At 31.3% G+C, this 22,152-nt stretch overlaps 5 protein-coding genes across 16 annotated transcripts; 3 read left to right on the top strand and 2 right to left on the bottom strand.

Moving 5' to 3' along the window:
- Positions 1-786: 786 nt before the first annotated feature.
- CSN7 (COP9 signalosome subunit 7) lies at positions 787-2,293 on the bottom strand. Of its 2 annotated transcripts, XM_081979067.1 has the most exons (6): positions 2,000-2,293; positions 1,784-1,945; positions 1,643-1,730; positions 1,369-1,589; positions 1,178-1,313; positions 787-939 (listed from the first exon to the last, which is right to left on the bottom strand). In XM_081979067.1, the coding sequence occupies exons 1-6, from the start codon at positions 2,162-2,164 to the stop codon at positions 920-922; spliced, it is 792 nt and encodes a 263-aa protein (XP_081835193.1). In that variant the 5' UTR covers positions 2,165-2,293; the 3' UTR covers positions 787-919. The 2 variants fall into 2 exon arrangements, with proteins under 2 accessions (XP_081835193.1, XP_081835192.1); XM_081979066.1 differs by lacking the exon at positions 787-939 and having other exon boundaries at positions 1,048-1,313.
- Positions 2,294-3,094: 801 nt separating this feature from the next.
- On the top strand, positions 3,095-5,017 carry GABPI (zinc finger DHHC-type palmitoyltransferase GABPI). 4 transcript variants are annotated; one of them, XM_081979048.1, is made up of 4 exons: positions 3,095-3,307; positions 3,687-4,226; positions 4,291-4,467; positions 4,535-5,017. In XM_081979048.1, exons 1-4 carry the CDS (start codon positions 3,192-3,194, stop codon positions 4,797-4,799), a joined length of 1,098 nt encoding a protein of 365 aa, XP_081835174.1. In that variant the 5' UTR covers positions 3,095-3,191; the 3' UTR covers positions 4,800-5,017. The 4 variants fall into 4 exon arrangements, with proteins under 4 accessions (XP_081835174.1, XP_081835175.1, XP_081835176.1 ...); XM_081979049.1 differs by having other exon boundaries at positions 3,097-3,307; positions 4,544-5,017; XM_081979050.1 differs by lacking the exon at positions 3,095-3,307 and adding an exon at positions 3,358-3,517.
- A 1,234-nt stretch (positions 5,018-6,251) lies between these two features.
- On the bottom strand, positions 6,252-10,035 carry LOC145728652 (NECAP-like protein CG9132). Its single transcript, XM_081979055.1, has 5 exons — positions 9,766-10,035; positions 9,478-9,683; positions 7,401-7,588; positions 7,147-7,343; positions 6,252-7,053 (listed from the first exon to the last, which is right to left on the bottom strand). The coding sequence occupies exons 1-5, from the start codon at positions 9,849-9,851 to the stop codon at positions 7,002-7,004; spliced, it is 729 nt and encodes a 242-aa protein (XP_081835181.1). The 5' UTR covers positions 9,852-10,035; the 3' UTR covers positions 6,252-7,001.
- A 240-nt stretch (positions 10,036-10,275) lies between these two features.
- LOC145728653 (protein RER1) lies at positions 10,276-17,023 on the top strand. 6 transcript variants are annotated; one of them, XM_081979057.1, is made up of 7 exons: positions 10,276-10,324; positions 10,476-10,594; positions 11,730-11,834; positions 12,331-12,427; positions 14,833-15,053; positions 15,116-15,182; positions 16,375-17,023. In XM_081979057.1, exons 1-7 carry the CDS (start codon positions 10,291-10,293, stop codon positions 16,392-16,394), a joined length of 663 nt encoding a protein of 220 aa, XP_081835183.1. In that variant the 5' UTR covers positions 10,276-10,290; the 3' UTR covers positions 16,395-17,023. The 6 variants fall into 6 exon arrangements, with proteins under 6 accessions (XP_081835183.1, XP_081835185.1, XP_081835184.1 ...); XM_081979059.1 differs by having other exon boundaries at positions 15,116-15,248; XM_081979058.1 differs by lacking the exon at positions 11,730-11,834 and adding an exon at positions 11,590-11,694.
- Positions 17,024-17,641: 618 nt separating this feature from the next.
- Positions 17,642-21,670, top strand: LOC145728651 (retinol dehydrogenase 14). 3 transcript variants are annotated; one of them, XM_081979053.1, is made up of 6 exons: positions 17,642-17,797; positions 18,983-19,108; positions 20,379-20,524; positions 20,687-20,923; positions 20,975-21,283; positions 21,372-21,670. In XM_081979053.1, the coding sequence occupies exons 2-6, from the start codon at positions 18,984-18,986 to the stop codon at positions 21,551-21,553; spliced, it is 999 nt and encodes a 332-aa protein (XP_081835179.1). In that variant the 5' UTR covers positions 17,642-17,797; position 18,983; the 3' UTR covers positions 21,554-21,670. The 3 variants fall into 3 exon arrangements, with proteins under 3 accessions (XP_081835179.1, XP_081835180.1, XP_081835178.1); XM_081979054.1 differs by lacking the exon at positions 17,642-17,797 and adding an exon at positions 18,363-18,748; XM_081979052.1 differs by lacking the exon at positions 17,642-17,797 and adding an exon at positions 18,363-18,764.
- The last annotated feature ends 482 nt before the right edge of the window (positions 21,671-22,152 follow it).

Here is a 22,152-nt window from a genome sequence, read left to right as displayed (position 1 = left end):
TTTGAAATCACCCATACCTATATCCTAAGCAAAATAATTCATTAGATAGATACCAAGTAAGCTGCAAATGTATTGCATATTTTTTGAAAAATCGCTCAAACCCGTCGATTTTTGTTTTTAGTTGCGCATCTTTGAAACCAATTTTTATTTATACAGGGTGACCAAAAAAAAATTATCAAAGCCAACTTATTTTAAATAGAAAGCAAAAAAAAAAATTCTTATCATTTTTTATGTAACATTTTTAACAGGTTTCCAGAAAATGGTGTATGAAATTTACTGTTTTGCACAATTTTTAAAACAAAAAGTAAATTACTATTCTTAAATACTTGAAAATGCAAAGAAATAGGTTATTAACACTCAACTGACTTTGACATCACCAACTATTTGGTTCTTAAAAGCTTAAAAAAGATCTTTTTTTCTACGATTTTCAGAGGTCATTTTATCTAGAACCATTAAGGTATAAAGTATGTTACATAAAAAATAATTAGAAGTTGATAGAGAACTGAATACAAAATTACAAAAAGCAGAGTATCTATTTAAAAAAGTTGGTCTTGACATCAAAACTTTATTTTGGACCACCCTGTATAAATAAAAATTAGTTTCAAAAATGCGCAATAAAATAAAAAACTGACGGGTCCAATACTTGACTTTTTAAACATTATATGGCTTAGGAAAATGTTGTTATACAATTTACCTTTCAAATGGATGTATCAAAGTATCAAACAGAAAAGTAAATTGATGGTATTGGATGGTAAAAGTGCTAGTGATGATGAAAAATAAGAAGCATACATTTGAGCAATTTATTAAAACACTATGAAGGTACAATCATGTGAAAAATAAATGTAATTAAGAAACAATAAAGTAAACATGAATGAGTAATACATGTAATGTGAAAGCTTCCAGTGCTGATTCCAAAGCCTCAACGAAGAAGCTTTATACCTACAAAAATATGGTGATAATCTGGTTATTAAAGGCCCATTAATCAACGTATGAGAGTAAAAAATTTATATTGATATGAACACTAATAGGCTACTTAAAACACAAAGCCTTTAGGAACTATTCCTTTATTTCTAAAAATTCTAAATTTCAACCAACATTCAATAAATAACAACCAATTTAAATAAGTGCTCAACACTGGACATTTAAGACTTTGACCAAAATTTAGTAGAATGTTTACCTTTGCTGACTTTCTGTCCTTTTTTGCCTTTATCACCACTGGATGCAGCTTCTCTACTTTCAACCACCATTACCTCATCAGTTCCATCAGACCTTTCTTGCATCTGAGTTTTTAAGGTCTTCCTAATATTCAATATCTAAAAAATATACCAAAAAGCATAGAAATAAAAGCAAAAACATGTACAAAACTACCTCTTGCTCAATTTCCATCTGCCTAACCATAGCATTGTTTTTCTCAGAATTTGCTCTGTGAATTTGAGTTTCCACACTACTAAGTACTTTTTCACAGGCAGAACACCAGTCTTGAAGACAATTAACTATGACATCAATGTCTTCAGGCCTAATGTCTCTACCAATTGCATAGTCAATTTCAAGCTGACCATTTTTCTGATCCAGTTTACCATGAATGATATCTGAACATTGAACATCACTAACCTAACCCATATATTGTAGTAAGCAAAATTACCTGCATAAATAGCTTCAATAATCAAGTCCTCTAGGTCACGTAAATTTTTAATTTGCAATTCTTCTAAGAGTGTTTCATAAGGTATGCACTGAAAAGGATATTAGTGCAAGTCACAAGAAACCCACCACTGGAGTGTCTTACTTTTGATTTAGTGGCCAAGGTAACAATAGTTAAGTGTTGCAACTTCTTTTTCTGGGCTGGAGACAGTTCAATAAAGTTTTGCACATTGGCCAAGTAGTCTTTAAAGGTTCCATAAGCAAATAGGTTGAGTGTGTTTAAAAAAACTTTATGAGTGTTGGCAAGCTATTAGAAAAATGTGTTTTATACGTTTAAACGCTTTATAAGCAAAATAACAACCTCTTGTATGTTAGGACTGTCCAGAAGTTCCCCAAAGACGTAAACACCGGGTGCTTCTAGTGCTTGTTTCACTAATTCGGTGCAGGCGGCCCCTTTAGTAGATTTTGCTAGAATTACGAATTGCTCTAAAGCATTAGATGATGTAGTGTTTTTATCGACTACCATAGTGAATACTTAACGAAATTACAATCAAAAATCACACAAAATATAATGATTTCTTTCAATTTTCAATTAAATAATTAAATTTAACTTTATTTATATTGTGCTGTCATCTGTCTGTTTCCGGAATGCAAAGTGTCAAATGTCAGCTGTGCTGTCAAAAAAATTAAAACACCGGTTGGGTAGTAGAGTATCGACCTGTGTTATCGAAAGTTTCGCCGAAATTTTACCCAGATTTTTTTTAATTGCCTTGCCAGAGGCGTCAAGTGTAATTTTGAGAATGCAACAAGGCTCAAACGATTTTTCAAATTTTCCAGAAGGCTTTAGAGTCATTTCGGAAATGCCAGAGGCCTCCAAATACTATTGAAAACCACCTAAAATTTTTCAGAAACCTCTACAAGATCCTAAACGTTCCAAGAAAATTTGAAAATTATCAGAAGTTTCAAGAGTAATTTTGAAAATGCCACAAGACTCAAACATTTTTTCAAATTTCCCAGAAGGCTCTAGAGATTTCGGAAATGCCATAAGCCTCTAAATACTATTGAAAACCATCTAAAATTTGCTAGCAGGCCAGAAGCCCCTACAAGGTCCTAAAACTCTAGTAAATTTTAAAATTGCCATAGGCTTCAAGAAGTGTCCTACCTAAATCATCTAAGAAATTTAGTTAGAGAGTTAAGCTTCAGGTTGATGGATAACTTACCGATACAATCTGATCTTCAAGCCATTTGGTGTATTTAAATAATTTTTTACTCACAGCAATTGTTTTGTTTGTTTTGCCAATTAGGAAAGGCCTTTTTGGTAGTACGATAATTAATTAATAATAATGAATTTACTTCAAAATTATTATCGAAGTTGATCGATCTAGTTTGCCCAACCTTAGTTGAAAGAAAAATACCATTGTCCTGTCAAAAGTCATATGTTTTTTGCTTGACAAGATTTATTGAGGTTATAAATTATGATAATTAAAGGTGGAATAACATTAGAACTTCCTTTCAAAACATTTGGGTACTTTTGTAGTATTAATGGCTAAATTATGAATAATGATGAAAACGACTTATGCTGTTGTGAATATTACGATTTCTACAACGAAAGAAATCATATTTTGGCTTGTTTATGCAATTGTGTTGACCTAGACCAGGCTGTGGACAAGTAAGTTTGCATACTGTAAACAATCCAGTTTTTATTTAAACAAAATAAGTACCTAGCACAAATGTTTTGAATTTATTCGATATTGATCAAACATTCATGCTTGTGAGCATTTCCTTCCAACATTTAAGGCAAGAGATTTATGTTATTGATTTACTACTTGTTTTGTCTTATGGTGCTTACTTAACTGAAAATAATAAGTGGATAAAGTTGGTATGTACCACATGCTTAAATATAAAATCCAATTAACTTTTGGGAGTTTACTTAAGTTTTGAGGCAAAATATTTTACTTGATAATCAGATATTAAGTAAAAGTGAGGAATTTTATCAAAAGTTGTTTAAGTGTTTCTGAAGTGTTTTAAAATATACATTGTAATTTCAGCTTGATAAAAGGGCGCCAAGTACCAGAACAGAACAAATCAGGACTATTAAGCACAATGAGGGATAGATTGAGGGTTCCATGGATTGGGGGTGCAAAACAAGTGGCCTTTGACACAATCTTACCCATTTTCATTGTGCCTATAATGTTTCTGCTAGCCTCACTATCTCTTTGGTGGACTGTATTTTCATTTTCAACAGTTGCCATGTTTCTTTCTGTAATATTTAATTTTCTTATTAGAACCATACCAAAAACAAAATTTTTCTTCATGTGGACAATTACTTCAATAGCTTTGCTTTATTTTATTTTTGAGTTTATTGTAATACCTTTCCTTGAAATTCTGGTAGAAGAAAATATAGCTCTGAGTATTCTTATATTTGGATTTATAATGTCTCTGTATTTCACCAAAATAAGAGCCAATCAGCTGACAGCTTTTTTGGAAAGTGAAATGGATTCAAGTTTAAATGGAAGAGAGGTTGGGGGGTTTTATCCTTGTAGTATCTGTGAGGCTAGAATACCTGATAAAGATCATCATTGTGTATGGTGAGTTGTAGACAGGACATCCTGAATGATGTTGCTAAACTTGTGTTGGTGTTACTTTTTTCAGGTTTGACTGTTGCATCAGCAAACATAATCAAGGATTATTTATTATGTCTTTGATATTTGCCATTGCTGCATTGCTATATAGTTCAAACTTAACCCTAACCTCTGTTTGTCATCCCTTTGAGTTTCTAAGAAAAATACTGTTGCCAGATGATTGCTCAGATGTATATTACCAATTTGAGTAAGTATTGTTTGGTTTATTCACTTATGTTTTTGTAGAATAAATGTGTCTGTGTTTGATTAAATAGTTCTTTCAGATTGGGATTGGCTTTTGTGTCTGCAGTTTACAGTCTTTTGATTGCTTTGCTCCTTGGGCTATTACTCCTACAACAAGTTATGCTGATATCACTAGGTATTCCCTTAAAAGACTGGAGAAATCTTTCTTGGAAATCTAAATTGTGTTTTGGATTAAATGAAAGTAGGCCCCATAATAGAGGAATTATTAGGAATTGGTCAAGAATTATTTGTCATAGTGCACCCAGATATTCATCAATAATAGACAGAACCGTATAGCATGAGTGAAATTAAGTTATAAAAACCACCATATATGACCTATAAAATGAAATTAGACTGAGGGTGCAATGATTTCATTTTTGGGGAGACTGATAGATTTAGCATTTGTATATAGCAAAGTGGGATGTGATAGATCATATAGTTCTAATATTAATTAGATTTGTGTGTCTAGCAATATGAATTTTAAACAATAAAGTATTTTTTTAAGCTTTTAAGAATTATTGGTATTTTTATTAAACCTTAAAAGTTTCTTATTCTGTAAAAAATCTAGATATTGTTTTATTGTGATCAGTTTTGGACCTAAGTGTTTTTTTTTTATTAATTGACTAAAATAATTTATGCATGAAGAAAAGAAAATGAAAGCGCCGCCTACACTCAGAACTTAACCCTAAGTTATTGAGGCATCAAGTAAATCATCAAAGCTGTTTGACTAGGAATGAGGACCAGAATACAAATTAGTTCTTGGTTATAAAAGACATAAAAAATGTTCTGCAAATTTCAACCCACTGTATTTGGTAGCCGGAGTAATTTAAGCATATCTTATTATGTCATAACTTACACTGGATGGACAAAATTAGCGCACCACTTATACATTATAGATCATATGTTGATTTCCTAAGTAGGGTGGTTAATAACATAACCATAATAACCGATGTGAACTTGAACAAAAACAAAATGTTTTTGGTTCTTTTCTGATCATTCCAATTCCAGTACAAGTCTTTACTTATTTTGCACCATTTTCATTATTTCCTCATTATTTGTGTCTATCAAGTTTTTCATATTTATTTTTTTTTAAATACTGGGAGTTTTGTTTGCTGATGAAGTCAGAGTGAGCTTAAAATCATCCGAGGGGCAAAGTTTTATCTGGAAAAGATTAGGAGAAAGATATAGTAGCCGTACCAAGCATGTATGATTTCTCAATTGGCTTTTTTTGAGTTGCTCAATAATGTTTTGGGGTGGCATTTCATTGGACGCCCATACGGACTTTTGTTATTCTCACATTTGTACTAAAAATCTGATTTACTGATCATTAGTTACTTGTATTTTTTACTTTTCGAAATATATCTTTGTTTTGGAAAACGACGTTTTTAGTTTTAATAAAAATTTTGAAGATCTGCAGGTGCTGCGCTAATTTAATCCGTCAGTGTAGTTACCAAACTCAAGGATTATGAAATTATTGTGATAGTTTCCTATTAATATAAGATATAGGAAAAAAGAAAGTTTTCTAATATTTATGTCCTCCTGGTGCTTACTTCTTTTAGAGTTCTTAGTTTTCAGGTTTTTAAAGAAAGGTGTTGAAAATGACCAAAAATTTTGTGATCCCCTGAGCAGTTTATTTTATTTTTTTAAGGTATGTACTCTATAAAAAGGATGGATTAGGATGACCAAAAACATTCTCATATTGACGAGAGTACTAAAAACAAAAGGATAATATCAAAATAAATATCAGAATTAACACATAGATATCTTTTATTTAAAAAAAAAACGCGGAATGTAATAAACAAGGTAAAAACTGGTTGAAGACTATAGAGAAACGCAATGTGCTAGAACGGTTTTAGCTTAATATAGCTAAGTACATTTCCTGATTAACCTTTAATATTTGCATATTTAAAAATTCAACACCTGTTTATGTACTTCATTTGTCATATACATACACAAAAACGACAACTTTACACATTTTGGGTGTGTAATCTATAGCATTTTTCTTGCTCGCAGATATATGTAATAAGTCGCGTAAAACAACGCAGTAATGGTAGATAAATATATCTACATGAATCAAAAATACAAATAAGCTTAATATATTATTTCTTATAAGTGAACTAATCTAATTATTAGAATTAATGCGTTAATTCTACAGATCATTATACACTCAATGACAGGTTATGACCTTATCCTAGTAAAACAAAAACATAGCCTCTGGATTTTAGACGTTTTTCAATAAGAACTTACTTTGTATGGTGTGTAAATTTGTGTTACTTTTCTGACCTCTGAACCTAAATAATGTGTTTATAAGCGTCAAATCCAGATCCACAAATACTGTTTGAGCTCCAAACTTACCATACACCCATAGAATTTCAACTCATATAGTAACTTTCATAATATTGTTATAACACCTAATTAATGATAAATCTTGTTAAGTTCCAACTAATACTAAAAACCAATCTAACCACATTTAAACAAATTATCACAATTATAGTTCAACTAAAACTGCACCCAATTTGTGTTAGGACTAGACTGAGGCGGCGCTGACCCACTAAAACACACATTTCTGTCAGTGTTGTGTAACAATATTGGTTTAACTAATGTTAAACAGTGAAATAAAAGGTTTTACTCAAAAGCTACTAACCTGGTTTGGGCAGAGGCAAATTCGCCCCAAGAATCTCCAGTTGCTGTCTCTGTTTTAGGAGCATGGGAAGGTGAACCTGCTGGAGAACTACCTGGAGGGGCAGGCAATTTATTACTTGGAGGAGGAGGTAACAACCCCAAACCTCCCGCTACTTCAGGTTTGCTCCTGGGTTTAGAATTATCATTCCCATCCTTTTTCTGTTTCATTTAGGTATATACTATATAGTTCATAAAAAAAATTTTTATAAAGCTTACAGTTATTTTCATGTTAATTTTAATAGTTTCTCCTTCCTTGAATCCAAGGTCTAAAGATGGACCACTAGCCGGCTCTTCACTAATTTGTTTTTCCTTTTTCAGCCACTTAAAGTGGTCTTGTAGCGCGACATTTAGGTCAAATGAGTCAGATCTGTCACCAAAACCAAGACCAATATAGGCAGTCCTGCCTGAGTACCAAAAAAAAAACATAAACCATAATGTTTATACTCCTTTTAAGTCAGTTGGTGTAAAATTATAAAAATAATTACTAATTAGTAATGAAAGGATAGCAAAGCTTTGTTGTCAATGTTTTAATTATAAACTGCTCACAAGATTGATACAGATAAATTTTTGTCAAATTTCAACCGTCATTTATCTCTGAAAACCCTCAGCCAAATTTAATGAATAAAAACGGTTTTAAAAGACTTTTGTGGAATTGGAGCTAGGAATTCATTTAGACTTGCAGAGATTGATTCACTGATATGCAGAGTAAAGAAAAAGATGGTGTAATTTTCTTGAATTTCTCTTGAGTGCATTTAATAGTTAGGGTAATTTTAGAACATTTTTTTGTGTCATATAATGTGTTTGGTTGATATTTCAGGACATGTTTTCTCGAAACAGACATACTTTTTTATAAATTACTCTGTATCTTCGGAATACTATGACTAATTTTAGTAATTCTAAGGAGATAAATCAAAACACTAAATGTGTAACATTTTTTTAGTGTTTGACAAAATGGAAAACATTTAATGGGGTTATAGGACAATAATTAACAAAAGTTTACATGTGACCCTGTACTGCAAGAATGCTGAAAATAATTTTAATCAAAAGATTGTATAATATATAAGTGATATTTTCAATTTTTGCTTTGAAATCCAAAGTTTACAACTGCATCCACAAAAAGTGTATGACATTTCAGTACAGTCTTTTGTTTTATGTGAGTTTAGTATACCTACCTATATTAATAATTAATTTATAATTTTTTTATAAGATTCAATTCCTTATGAAAACAAATTTAAATCAATGTTAACTCAAAAATTAGTTCCTACATGCTAATAAAATGTCTTAAAAGACCCTGGCTAGTTAGACAATTTTATGGAATAATAATAGAAATCCTGTCATTGTGGGTTAATTCCTTTCTACAAGAAAATATCCATTTGTACTTACTATAGTGATATCATTCATTTTTTTATAAAATAAGCTGTTGTAGCTACAGCTCAGCAAATTATAGAGACATTTTTATGTGTTTTGAAGTAAAGTGTGCTGTTTTTTTATTAAAATAATCATATAAAGGGGAGCACATTGTTGATGAAATATGCATAGGGGTAGTAGTAAAGTAAAAAAGAATATAAAAAAAATAGTCACCTACAAGAAAAAAACCAATAAGGCATTTTTAGGTTATAAGAGTATAATATATCATTATTTTTTATTTTAATTTTTGAGAAAATCAAAAAGTACTTGTCAGCAAAAGAAATAGTTATAAGTTATAACTATTTAATTTATGGCCATTTTTTTACAAGTCTCTCCATATTATGTTAAACATATTTACACATTGGGGAACAGTTTTTAACTGGTTTAAGAAGCTTAAAACCATAGCTTTTGTTGCTATTTTCTTATCAGAATCCCAATATTCTTTTGGTATTCTAAGAAGAAGCCAAAGATCCCAAAAAATCACATTTATGACACTGCTCATCATTTATTTAAATGGATGTAGGTACAATTATCATAATTTTTCAATATTCTTAGAAGTTGACTAATAACCATTTCACATACTTAGATCATAGATGACACTTAAAATGATTGCTAGTTGCTGTTTTTACCAATTTTAAAAAGAAATTAGATTTGTGTAGCAGTATAACCCAGTATCCAGTATTTCTCTTAAATAGACTTGGTTCTGATGACTGCTTTTTAACTGATATTGCCTACTAATCAATTAGAAAACAGTAATAGTAGCCCAAGGCCAAATTATATAAATTTTACTGTTGCAACACTTCTCACACATACATGGAAAACAATAACACACACATTACCCATAATTTTGTCAACAGTAAGTTAACACAAAGTTAAGAAAACTCACCATTGTCATCTTGAATTCTCAACACAAAATATCTTGAAGAATCAGTAACTGATTCAATAGCCACTCCTGGGTAAGCCTCAATAGGACACTTAGCAAATAACTCTCCTGTGTTCTTGTCCTCCAGTTTAATAGCCAACTCACTTCCTTTAGAAATAAGTCTCATTCGACCAGTCCATTGGGGCTCAGCTAAGTTCCAATCAGCAGCCCTGGACAAGCATGCAATTTTAGAAACCACTGATATATGATATCGGAAATAACTCTCAGTGGAAGTAGGCGGCAAGTACTTACCGATAACCACGATTTGTGTATCTGGGAGGTATATTGAACACATAAACTTCAGGTTTAACTAACACAACACTTTCGTACGTATCCATTCTAATATCGAACGTCCAGTTTATGTTAAGACAAACGCTTCAAAGGATTTTTGAAAATCTGTGTTAATATGTTAGTAAAAGCAATCAAAACTGTTGTTTTTGTTGATATTGACAGGACAACGAGGAACGAGGAGAAGCACAAATGTCCTAATATTTTTCTCTAATAATACCACAGGGCCACAGGACAAGAGACAATGTCATATATGACAATGACACGTGACAGTTTGCTGTCAAAATTTAAGAGGCATATGTAGGGATGTTTTTGCGCTCCATGGAACGAGTAGACCGAATGTGACGTCAAAATTGCGTAATTTGACGGTTGGTCCCATTATGAATTTGCTAAATTACGTCATCGTGACGTCACATAAGATCTGCTCCAACCATGGAGCGTGAAAAGAAATGTGGCCCTGGGTTTGTCCTTTTGATAGTTAATTGACAGATGACAGATGCCATTGTCACATTTTACATTGTAGGTAGGCTCATAGATAGACGTGTCCAAAAATGAATATTAGTTAAAAAAGTTGTAAAAACTGTTAAATTACCAATTTCAGGGGTTTCTAATTTAAAGTACAAGTTCTTAGGCATATTCAGTACCACTCCAACATTCAGCTACCTTAATTTCAGGCTTGTATTTGTGTACACAACACTATAACAGCCCTAAACTAGACATGGATGAAGAACTATTAGGAGGCTCAGGGGGAAGCAAAAGCAAAGTTTCTCAAGTTTATAATAGATTTTCACAGGTAAAACCACGATTTATTAACTTTATGAACGACTGTTGATTCAACCTATACAAAACTTGCTAACAAGTGCAAATTGTTATCTGAGACCATTGATTTGCTACTTTATGAGTGATGTTTTTAGATGTTTTGCCACACAAATCTATGATTTAAAAAGCTATGTACAAACTGAAATAGTTTTACTATAATTTGACTAGCAGTAGCATTTAAAGTTTTTGTTTTTACACTTTAAAAGAAAGCTTACCGAAAACAAGACTCCTTATGTTTATACTTTTACAGTACAATAATATACAGCCTTTAAAATTGTTACAGTAGATAATATATAATTGTTACAATAAATTGTTAAATTTTAAACATTAACATATTTACTGTTTTCATAGTTGTTTTTGTACTATTTGTGAGTAGTACCTTTGTGTCCCCATTTTTGCAAAGTTGGTATCCACAAAAGTGGATATTTAGGGTGATTTTCACATTTTGACATCACAGCAAGTACTTACATGAACAATTTTGGTCATAAAGAATGAACTAACTGTATGGTATAAAATTTTGTCATTATTTTTGAGTCACTAAAATACATTTACTCTGGCATTTACATATAAATCTATACTGTACTTTGAGCTACTGACAGAAAAATACAATACAATTGATTATTTCTTTCTTCAATAATTAATTTTGAAGTATGTATTTGAAATATCTTTTCTAGGTATTTTTTTCAGGCATTTTATTCTAAAGAGACTATTAAAGAATATATTATAGAATATTAAATCAGTGTTTATGTGTGCATTTTCAATATAAAATGTGTAGGTAAATTAAAAAACTTGATTAAGGTCTTAAGTGTGACTTCTAACACTTAAGTCATTACTTAAGACAATGTATAAGTTATTTTCTTATATTTTTCTATAAACATCACAGACTAGATTTGTGGGGCAAAAATAAAGACAAAACTTTATTACATAGTGGTATAATTGAGCAATTTTTATATATTTCTATACCTGTAGATATATCAGGCAACTTTAGACAAATGGACACCTTATAGCCAGATCCGTTGGATGGCAACTGGAGTCCTCCTAATTTTATTTGCACTGCGTGTCGTTTTGACACAGGTAACTTTTTTTGAGTGTTTTTTTCTGTGTTGTAGAGCTACCAAACCCTTTTGGACAAGACTGTACCTTGGCGGAAAGTGCGATGGCTTTTTGCAATTTTTTTGATCTTAGGGTTTATGGCCCGTATTGTTCTAGCTCAGGTATTTTATACTTTCTTTGTTAAGTTAAATTTGACGCAGGTTATTTCGAGTTATCATGTTCCAAGGTACAAGTTTATGATCAAAAATTCCATCCCATAAATTATTTTTTTAAGTAGATGTAAATATGTTTTAGTGTTTGTTTTATGCTAGAAAAAGTAGAGTGAGAGTTTATTTATGGATTAACAAAATTGAACTGATATTTTTTTCAAAGAGTTTTAATATGGAATAAATTTCTCCTAACTGTTATTTATTATTATGGGATGGATCCCCCTAATACTAAACTAAAACTTGTGACATAAAATCATAACATATTTGAATGTGAATGCAGTTTTCTAATATGCATGATTTAAGTGGTTTTTATGTTTTTTTCCCATATTTCTGAATTTTAATTGAGCTTTACTTAACCTGTGTTTTTGAGTAGATAACTAAAAATCTAATTAACGATTTTATGGCTTTGTATGATTTATTGTTAGTGGGTTTTTTTTTTGTTTTTTAGGGATGGTACATAGTCACATATGCATTAGGAATATACCACCTAAATTTATTCATAGCTTTCTTAACACCAAAAATTGATCCAGGAATGGATCTTGATGGTAAGAGAAATTAATTATACTGTTTTCTTAGGTACAGTTAGTGGTAAAAAAAAATCAAAGTTTAATCTCAAATCTTGATATCCAGATTTTTCACTTTTAGAAAATGTGTTTTCTTCACGAAGAATTTACGGAAAACAGAATTTTTATTTACGAATGTTCTCACAATTTTGAATACTTTTTTGTTTCTTAAATTCTCAGTATTTTACCGAGAGTATTCTCTTACTTTTCTTTTTGTCAATTGTAAATAAATACAATGTTTTTTAACAAAATCAAAACATGAAAAGTATGGCTGTGCAACAATTCAAGCAATGGAATTTTGGACGAGGGCTTTTGGCGTTCTAAACTCACCCCAAACCGAAAAAAACGTCAGCTTTTCAGACTAAAACCTTTTCCACAGGGAAAAGCTTGAAAATTACATTCAAATCAACGTTGCTAAAGGCCAAACTCGTGATTCAGTCATTTTGGCAACGTCGAAAAGCTCAAAAAGCTTTTAATTCTTGTGGTTGGAAAAACGTGAGCCACTTTAACGAACTGAACTAGCTACGACGTTTAATGATTAGGCTTATAGTCACCTGACAGCTGTGAAAACTCATTAAACAGTGCCGTGAAACTGTAAAATGTCAAATAGTCGCGTCTCTTTGAGGAATCATGCCGTAAATTGTTCTTCGTAATTCTGTGGAGTTAAATTTGACACTTGATGACACTTCACAACGTGGCTTCTTGGTCTGGTGTCACTTATATGTATATTATAACACTCATTCAGCAGTGACATGAAACTATCAAATGCAAAACCGTTGTAGCTTGTATTTACACCTCAATACAGGCCTTAAATCTAAATTGGTCATTTGTGAGTCTAATTGACACTGGTATGTTTCTTACGTCACCTGACAGCTGCCAAAAATCACGCAGCTGTGACGCGAAATAATTAACAATTCATAATTTTAGTTCTATCGCTCGGATGAATCACTTTGCACATGATATTTATAGCGAAACTTAACAGTTCTGACGCTAACGACCTAAAATGTCAAAACAAAATTATTAATCACAGTGCCCTAAAAATGACATAAATATCATTTGCGTAGTCTCTAAAGCGCAATTCACTAGTAAATACGTTTCAACGACTCTAATGTTGCCAAATTACCTTACCCTAAGTCAGGCAATTATGGCAAAATGGCGGAATTATGTATTTTCTCAGACATTCTAAATAAATAAATTTCTTATCTAACCTAACCAAAATGATGGATTTAGTTAAGGTCAGTCAATTTTGACAGGCACAACATCTATTTACGTGGTTAAGCTGAGAAATTGACTCGGATCACGTGAGCGTGAATAGTGAATGACGTTAGAATTCACGTGACCTTTTTTATATCTGTACTTTCGTATGGTGTTTTTTATGGCATTTAAGTATTAAAAAACGTATTTTCAAGCTATGGTGAGCTGAATCGGTATTAGACTGTAACACTTACACAGTCACAGTTAAACCTTAATAAAAATTTTACTTTTTTTTGTCTTATTTTATTTAGAAATTCCGAAAATTTAATTTAAATCGGTTAATTAGCATGGCCGTATTAGTCAGTAAGTTCACTTAATATCTCCATGAGGGTATGTTTGACTGTTGGAACTTTTGAATAATTAGCGAACCCCGCCCCAGCCTGTCCTAAATGTGAAAACTGTCAAAAATAGCTTCATGGAGGTATAAACCGTAATTTTTGGTTTTGATAGTTCAAAAATTTGTCAAAAAATGCAATGAATGCATGACAATCTATGGTTCTGTTTGACAGTTAATATTACAGAATTAAAATGTCAAAATTAGCTTTGTGAAGGTATAAAGCGCGTTTTTTGGTTTTAGTAATTTTTCAAATAAGTATTCACGCCTTAACATCAAAACTGTCAAGTTAGTTTTTACACATAAAACGCACTTTTAGGTTTAATAATTTTTCAGAAAAAGTTTAGTCAATAAATGCAATTAATTAATTGGTCCATGAGTTTATGTTAGTTTAGACACCTGGTTTGACACGCCCTAAATAACGTCAGAACTAGAAAAATTTGATTTCTAATTTTTCCAAGTTGAGTCAACGTATAGTTTAGTCCCTGAATATTTGTATGATTTTATGAAAAACTGTGTTTAATTCAGTTTTAAAATTGCTTTTTTTTTGTTTGAAACACTGTCACGTGACGTAAGGAAAGCATAAAAGTGTTCCTTAACGTCAGAATTCTAAACTGTGTTCGTTTTCCATTTTATAATTGCCAAATAGTTTAAATTCCTTTGCCTAAATTGTTGCTTTTGATGTGCATTTTCTCCAAAAATTAATTTCTTATAATTATCCATTTCTATGTGTGCCACTGACTGTATTAACAAATCTTCTGTTAGTTTACAATAAATATTAAGAAATTAATACTTTAAGATGAAACTGAGGGTCCTGAACTACCTACAAGAGCAAATGAGGAATTCAGGCCGTTTATTAGAAGGCTACCAGAGTTCAAATTTTGGTACTCAGTTACCAAGAGCACCATAATTGGTCTCATTTGTACCTTCTTTGAGTGCTTCAACATACCAGTGTTCTGGCCCATTTTAGTAATGTATTTCATCACTCTCTTCTGTATAACGATGAAGAGACAAATTAGGGTGAGTTTACAGTCTTGTTTAAAATAACGACTTTTCTAGCAAAAATTTTTTTGTGTTTACAGCATATGATTAAGTACAAATATCTGCCTTTCACTCATGGGAAGCCAAAGTATCAGACAGCTGAAACAGGTAAATCCTCAAAGTGACATCAGAGACACAATGTATATAGCAACTAAGTGAATTTCTAGTTCATAGGTTAGTTAAAGTTCAGTTTTTTCTTGTGGAAGTGTAAATGTTGCCGCACGGTATATTAATTAAAGTTGTTGAGGCAGCAGAATGAAAATGTTTTTGGTTTATTTTGTACATCACAGAGTAGGAATTAAAGCAATAAGGACAATGTTTTGCTGGCTGAACAGCTTTAAGAAAATATAAACCTTTAACTCTGTAATTTGGGCATTTATTAAGTTATTATTATTTAGGTGAAAATCTTTATTTCAGTATTTAATTATTAAAAGTAATGAAACTGAAGTGATGCTGCTTAAATTTAACCAAACCAATTAATTTTAAAAAAAATACCCTCCGTTTAACTCAAAATGAGCAACTTTCAATCAGGTTGTACACCATCATAGCGGAATTTAAGGATTTAAATATAAAGTTTGTGCATTAAAACGAGCTATTACGTCTTCCGCTTCAATATTACATCGCTAGTAATTCTATAAAAAGCTTAAAACGAGCCGGGCATGCTATGACGTAGTAAGGGACATTTAGAGTCAGAACGCGAATTACTTATTCCACAGGCCTTTCTCATAAAAATATGTTATTGGGGCTACTTATTGTTTGAATGTGATTGAACAACACATTGGCATTTTTTTCAGCAGAAGCTAACTTTTTAAACACTCATCACTATAAAATAAGCATGAACTGTTTTCATCCATGCTAGATTAAAATTGATATTACTATAAACTCAACTCACTATAAACAGAAAGGGCGCATGTCTCTTTCTACGTCACAGATATATGGTGTACCAAATAAGGTTTTTCATTGCCGTTTTTTAAAAACAGGTGTCAAATATTATTCTGTGTACTTCTAATTACCCCAAAAAAATGTTTTGGTTGAAGACCCCATTAGTAGCAGTGGTGAAAAATATCTACAGGGTTATTCAATTTATTGGAGATAAATTTCGATATGCAGAAAGTTCACACTAATTTTAAATTTTCCTAAATAAATCTAGTATTTTAAGAATGGTATTTACTTTCTCCTAACTCTTTTCAAAAATGTATATAATTTTGAAAATATTATAGATGTTTGAGTTTCTTCTTGAATTATAAAATTTTAATTGAAAACTTAGTAACTTTTACTAATGGATTTTCCCATTTTTTAGGCGAAGTGCAGAATATGTGATGCCGATTCCGACAAAAATGGGAAGCTCCTTGGTAAACAGCCACTTCGTTTCAATAACTACAACTTTCTATTATACTTCTAATAGTAAGCGTTATTTTTTACTTACTTTATTACACTATACACAAAAATATGAAATTTTTGAACTCGCGTATTACAATTTTTTATTTCCGCGTATATTTATATCTATTTATAAGCTAGAGTTTTGAGATAGAAAACTATTCTAATCTGCCTTATTGCCTCATGCATGTTTGATGTGGTGTGATTTTGACAGTTAAAAACAATCTTTACGGCATTAGTGCGGAATTATAGAGACAAAATGCAGGTCGTTTTTTTACTCCCAGATTTTTTCTCTTCTTTAATTGTTTAATTGGTAAACTATTAATTCAGCAGTTAGCCAGACTAATTTTACAGTGTAACCGAATACATGTGTGAGTGAACTAAACGATGAGTGTTGTACATAGTTGTATAGGAAATTATGATGCTATTTCAGTAATTTGATTTTTCTCTTATGTTCAGCATCAGAGTGCGAATGTAGCGGTATGTAACAATTTTGGGTTGTTTGTTTATTGATAAAATATTATGTCGTTAATATTACTGTGTTTTTTTTGTAATAAAATATTTTAACTATATTTAGGGTTTTATTTATTAATTAAATTATAAAATAGTTAAATATTGTGTGTTGTGTGTACAGAAGCTCAGTCTTGTAGATCTTAAGATATATGATCCAAAGACTTAACACACATAAATATATGTTTGAAACCTTTGTATATCGAAAATTAAAGTGCGGGGAGAAAATAAGAAAGTATTTTTTTCATGAAGAATCTACAGGGTGTTTCTAAGGTAAAGATATGCATTGCATGGGGATCTCCAAAACCGTAAGGGATACGGAGTCGGTTAAATAAAAAAAAGTTGCGCAATCAGGGGGCCATATACATGGCGCTTTTGAAAGTCAAGTATTTCTTTTAACTTTTGAGAGACGTGGAGAAAGGCGGAAGGGTGCAGACAAGCCAAGGAATTTGGAATTTTCCGCACTTGTTAGGTAAAGTAAGTATAATACTTTTAAGATGGCTTAACATATCCAGCGACAGAGTCCTGTATGTTTACTGTAGACCCTTTTTAATTGACATTATCCAACAGGTTTTCTTGGTGTAGTATAATATTTTCTGTAGGTAGGTTTTTTCTATTTTAACAAATTTGTATTAATAAACAAGTTGTTGACAACATGTAATCGAAAGTCAATTAATCAACTTGCTATTGCTAGAAGTAATTATATTTGTGACCGATTAGTTATATTAATATACAATTATTGGTGTATACTTTGATCAGTATTATTTTGTGTTCAGTTGGGTCGTAGCCAAAAGCTTTTGCTTCAAATTTTAACTGGAAAGCTAAAAGGAAAACAGGTATGATGTGTAAATTTGAAATTATTGTTTAAGCTAGATATGTTTTATAGATTATTTTTGTGCTTATTTGGGAATTTTTACAAACCTCTAGTACGAGTCCTGATCATTACACCTAAGTACCTCATCAAAGAAACCTTCAACTAATTATTTGATTAGTCTTACAAGGTACTAATTTGCAACCAATTACCTACCGTTTTCTTATATTCCATATTCCATATATCGTTCGCAAATGGTACCTAATCAATAAAGATCAATTCAAAATTAAGAAATATGTATGGCTACAAAGAATAGCATTCCCTACATTCAATAACACACATATCCTTTAAAAATCAGTTATACATTGCTAAATTGACGTTTTTATGCTAATTTGCATTAACAGAGAAAACATTTTTGTTTGTTGGAATGTTGCTTGCGCAGTAATTTTTTTTTCATAATGACTACGAAGTGTCGTTTTAGACAATTTCCTATTTAGTTCAATGTGATGAATACCACTTTGTATAAATCCTGCTAAATATTTTTAAAATAAACCAATAAATGACCATAATTGGTCAATACTACTTAAAACAGTTAATGAGTATTTATTGAAATTGCTCGATTAAAAACCAATTTAGCAACCTCAAGAATATGAAATTTTCTTCAGGTAGACACTAAAATTCCAAAAGTCACCAAGATCTAATTAAATACTGTTTAACGTGTACGTCTACCAACAATACTTGAAGGTGAAAGTCACTTTTGTCTGCCGGAGAAACGGTTCTTCACCAAAGCGGTGGAGGTCAGCGATTTTTCAGTGCTGGTCAACCGGTTATTGTTGCTCGTCGGTTGGCTTAAATGGGGTTTCCTTCGAAGTCGTGTTTCAATAATTAAAATTTTTATTATCAGTAGTTCAAATAAAGGTGCATCTCCAATAATTTGCTGTCATATTCGTTTATTGTGTAAGTGGAGACTTTGTTGGTGAGTGTAGACTTAGGTGAGTTCATGCACGAAGAGAAAATTTTAACAATTTAATTTGTTTAATATTGTGAAGAAGTTTAAATGCTAATTTGTGCTTATTAATATGAGTGCCTGTCAAGTTGCGGTGAAGGTATTACATAATAAGCAGTTGTATACAAAATGTGTGTCCAAATTTTTAAAAAAAATTATTTTTTTATTTTTGTAGTATAAATAAGTTAAATGTTTATTTTTCAGGATGATTATATTTGGATACGAAATTACCCCACTAGTTCAAGCCTTGATCACGCTCTTCGTTTTTGGACAATTGACTGTTATTGCCCTCCTTAAGTTATATTGCATTGTTAGTTTTCGTCGTTTCAGGTAAGAACATATTTGCATATAGTTAACATTTTTAATTAGGGAAACGTAAAAATGTTGCTAAAATTAATAAAAATTTGCAATCATGGTTAATTAATACATGTTTTGCAATATACTTCAGTTTCGCCAAAAAGTTGTTTTGTTATTACAGCGAAGCAAAGTAACACAGTAAACTTAAAATTAACAAACACTTCAGTAATACTCTCATTAACATGTAAAGCAAAATTTTTTTTTGTAAAGCAAAGTCTTTTTGCCACAGTGTACCTTGCAAAAAGAATCATTATAAATTTGTTTTCATAAATAAACCAATATTTAATTATTACCATTCATTTAATAATGTAGTTATTAAGTTTTTGAACATGTGGTATTTTGTATGAACCAACAACTGTTTTAAGCACAATAATAATTTCATTAAAAAACAAAAAACCACATCATACACGTGTTTTCAGTTTTAAATTAAAATTAATTATTAAGCATGTACATTTTGATCATTAGTAATTTTAAAACTCTATTATCATCATATACCATATCCATATAATCTGTCATATTTGTTTTTCAAGACTATATTGCAATCTCTACTGTATTAAAACACACAGTACAGTACAGCATATTCAAAATAACCATCAGTAATTTTGATACAGTTATGCAATTATATGTGAAAAATACGCATTGAATGGCAATTATACTGTACTTATTTAATGTAGTTTCTGATTTATCAGACAAAAGTCACTGGCAATGAATAATAAAGTTAAAACTTTAACATAATGTCATATCGTTATAGTGCAACATCATCATTAAAGTTGATGATTCAACTTAGTTGAACTTTTCCATGGTAGTTTTTTTTGTAGATTTTAAAATATGATTAAGGAGGAAAATTTATGACTCTGATGTGCTACGTAAATAAAATTGTTATGGCGTTGATGTTATTCTTTTTTTATTTGTTTTTAACCGAGTAAATTCTAGAAAATGGATCATCCCTTCCATTAGCTTAATAGAAAAAATTAAATAATTCAAGGGGTTTTGTATGGGCATTTCATTCTTTCTGTAGACATGGGGGTAAAGCGAGGCAAATCAGTCTTAAAACGTGTGACGAAATATATATTATATTATATTATATATATTATATTATTGATAACAGTTTAAACACTTTCGCATCAAACTGAACTAGAATTCTATACAAGAATCGGGAAAAGTCTCAACAGAGCAAATTATAAAATTATCTTTTGATTGAGGAAGGGAAGGTTATATTAACACTTTCATTGTTGTTAAATAGGGAAAAAGTAAATATGAACGGAAAAACAGTCATAGTTACTGGAGCTACTGGTGGCATAGGAAAGGAAACAGCCAGAGAACTTGCTACTAGAGGAGCCAGAGTTATTATGGCATGCAGAAACTTAGAAAATGCTGAAAAAGTTCGAGGTAAGCCTTCAAATGCTAGTTAATGTACAAATATTCAAACAACGAATTAAGAACAAAGAGTTGTTATTTTTCTGGTTCAATGTAGAGTCTATCTGCATTAAACACAAAGTAAACCATTTAATTTGTATTGATTAAACAGAAATAATGTTCACTCCTTTTCAGATGATATTGTCACACTGACAAAAAACGAAAACGTAATCATCAAGAAACTGGATCTAGCTACACAAAAATCAATCAGAGAATTTGCCGAAGACATTTTAAGAACTGAGCAGCGTCTCGACGTTTTAATCCACAACGCTGGAACTGCTGAGAAAAAAATCATCAAGACTGAAGATGGACTTGAACTCACCATGGCCACCAATCACTTTGGTCCCTTCCTACTTACCCACTTGCTTATTGGTTAGTTCATCAATTTAGTCAAAATTCACCAAAACTTACGTAGTTTTTCAGATTTGCTGAAACGTTCTGCTCCCTCTCGTATTGTGGTGGTAGCCTCGTCATTGTACCAGTTAACATCGTTGAATTTGAACAATTTGAACCCGTCTAGTTCCTGGTTTCCACCGTGGATTTACTATCCTTCGAAATACGCCAATATCTCCTTCACTTTGGAATTGGCTAGAAGATTAGAAGGATCTGGAGTGACGGCCAATTGCCTGCATCCTGGTTTGATTGACAGTGGGATTTGGAGAAATGTACCGGTACCACTTAATTGGCCCTTAAAAGTGATTGTAAAATGCTTCTTTAAAAGTCCAGAGCAAGGTAAGTTCGCTACTTTTTTGTATTGCTGCTTGCAAATATAAAACATTTGGTCCTTCGAACCACATTTAACCTTCAACTTTATTATTAGGTTGTCAAACATCGGTTTTCCTAGCTTGTTCAGAAGAGGTCAAGAATGTGACCGGAAAATATTTTGTGGAATGTCAAGAGCGTTCTCTCAACCGTGGAGTGTCGGATATGTCTAAAGCGAAAAAACTTTGGGAGTTATCGGAAGAATTTGTGAAATTGAAACCGACTGATCCAAAAATTTAAGCTAGTACTGAATTTACGTTGCGTGTGCAATAATTTTAATTTATTATTTACTTTTGTGTTAGTTTTTGGTATGATGTAATATTGATTATATTTGAATATACATACATCTCTCACGCACCTAGTTACATTATTTACATTCTTTCTCAGTTCTAGTACGAATTGATACATTTTTTGAGTTCAAATTAAAATAATTGTGGAAATGCACAAAAACTGTACTTAATGCAGCAATAGTACGGTACGTCTAAAAGGGCAAAATTAGTTAACACCTTTAAATTTTTGTCTGTTTTTTATTTATTCTTTATTTGAAAATTTTGAACAGTTAGCCATCTCAATCATTTTAACACTTCCTCTGCTCTTTACTTACTAGTTAGTCTTCTTTTCAAAAATTTGGGCAATTAGTAATCTCAATCATAACAACACATTTGTCCGCTCTTCTATTATCAGATAATCTTTTTATTAATTCTTTCGGCAATTAGCCATCCCAATCATATTAACTTCCGCTCTTCTAGCTGTTATCAGTTAGTTTCTATTTTGACTTTCTGGTCAATTTCCCAACTCAATCATTCCAACACATTCTACTGCTATTTTTTTATCAGTTC

This window comes from Ips typographus, linkage group LG4 (genome assembly GCF_016097725.1).
Source record: "Ips typographus isolate SLU linkage group LG4, UJ_Ityp_2.0, whole genome shotgun sequence".
NCBI classification, from domain to species: Eukaryota; Metazoa; Arthropoda; class Insecta; order Coleoptera; family Curculionidae; genus Ips; species Ips typographus.
This window is presented reverse-complemented; position numbering and strand designations above follow the sequence as displayed.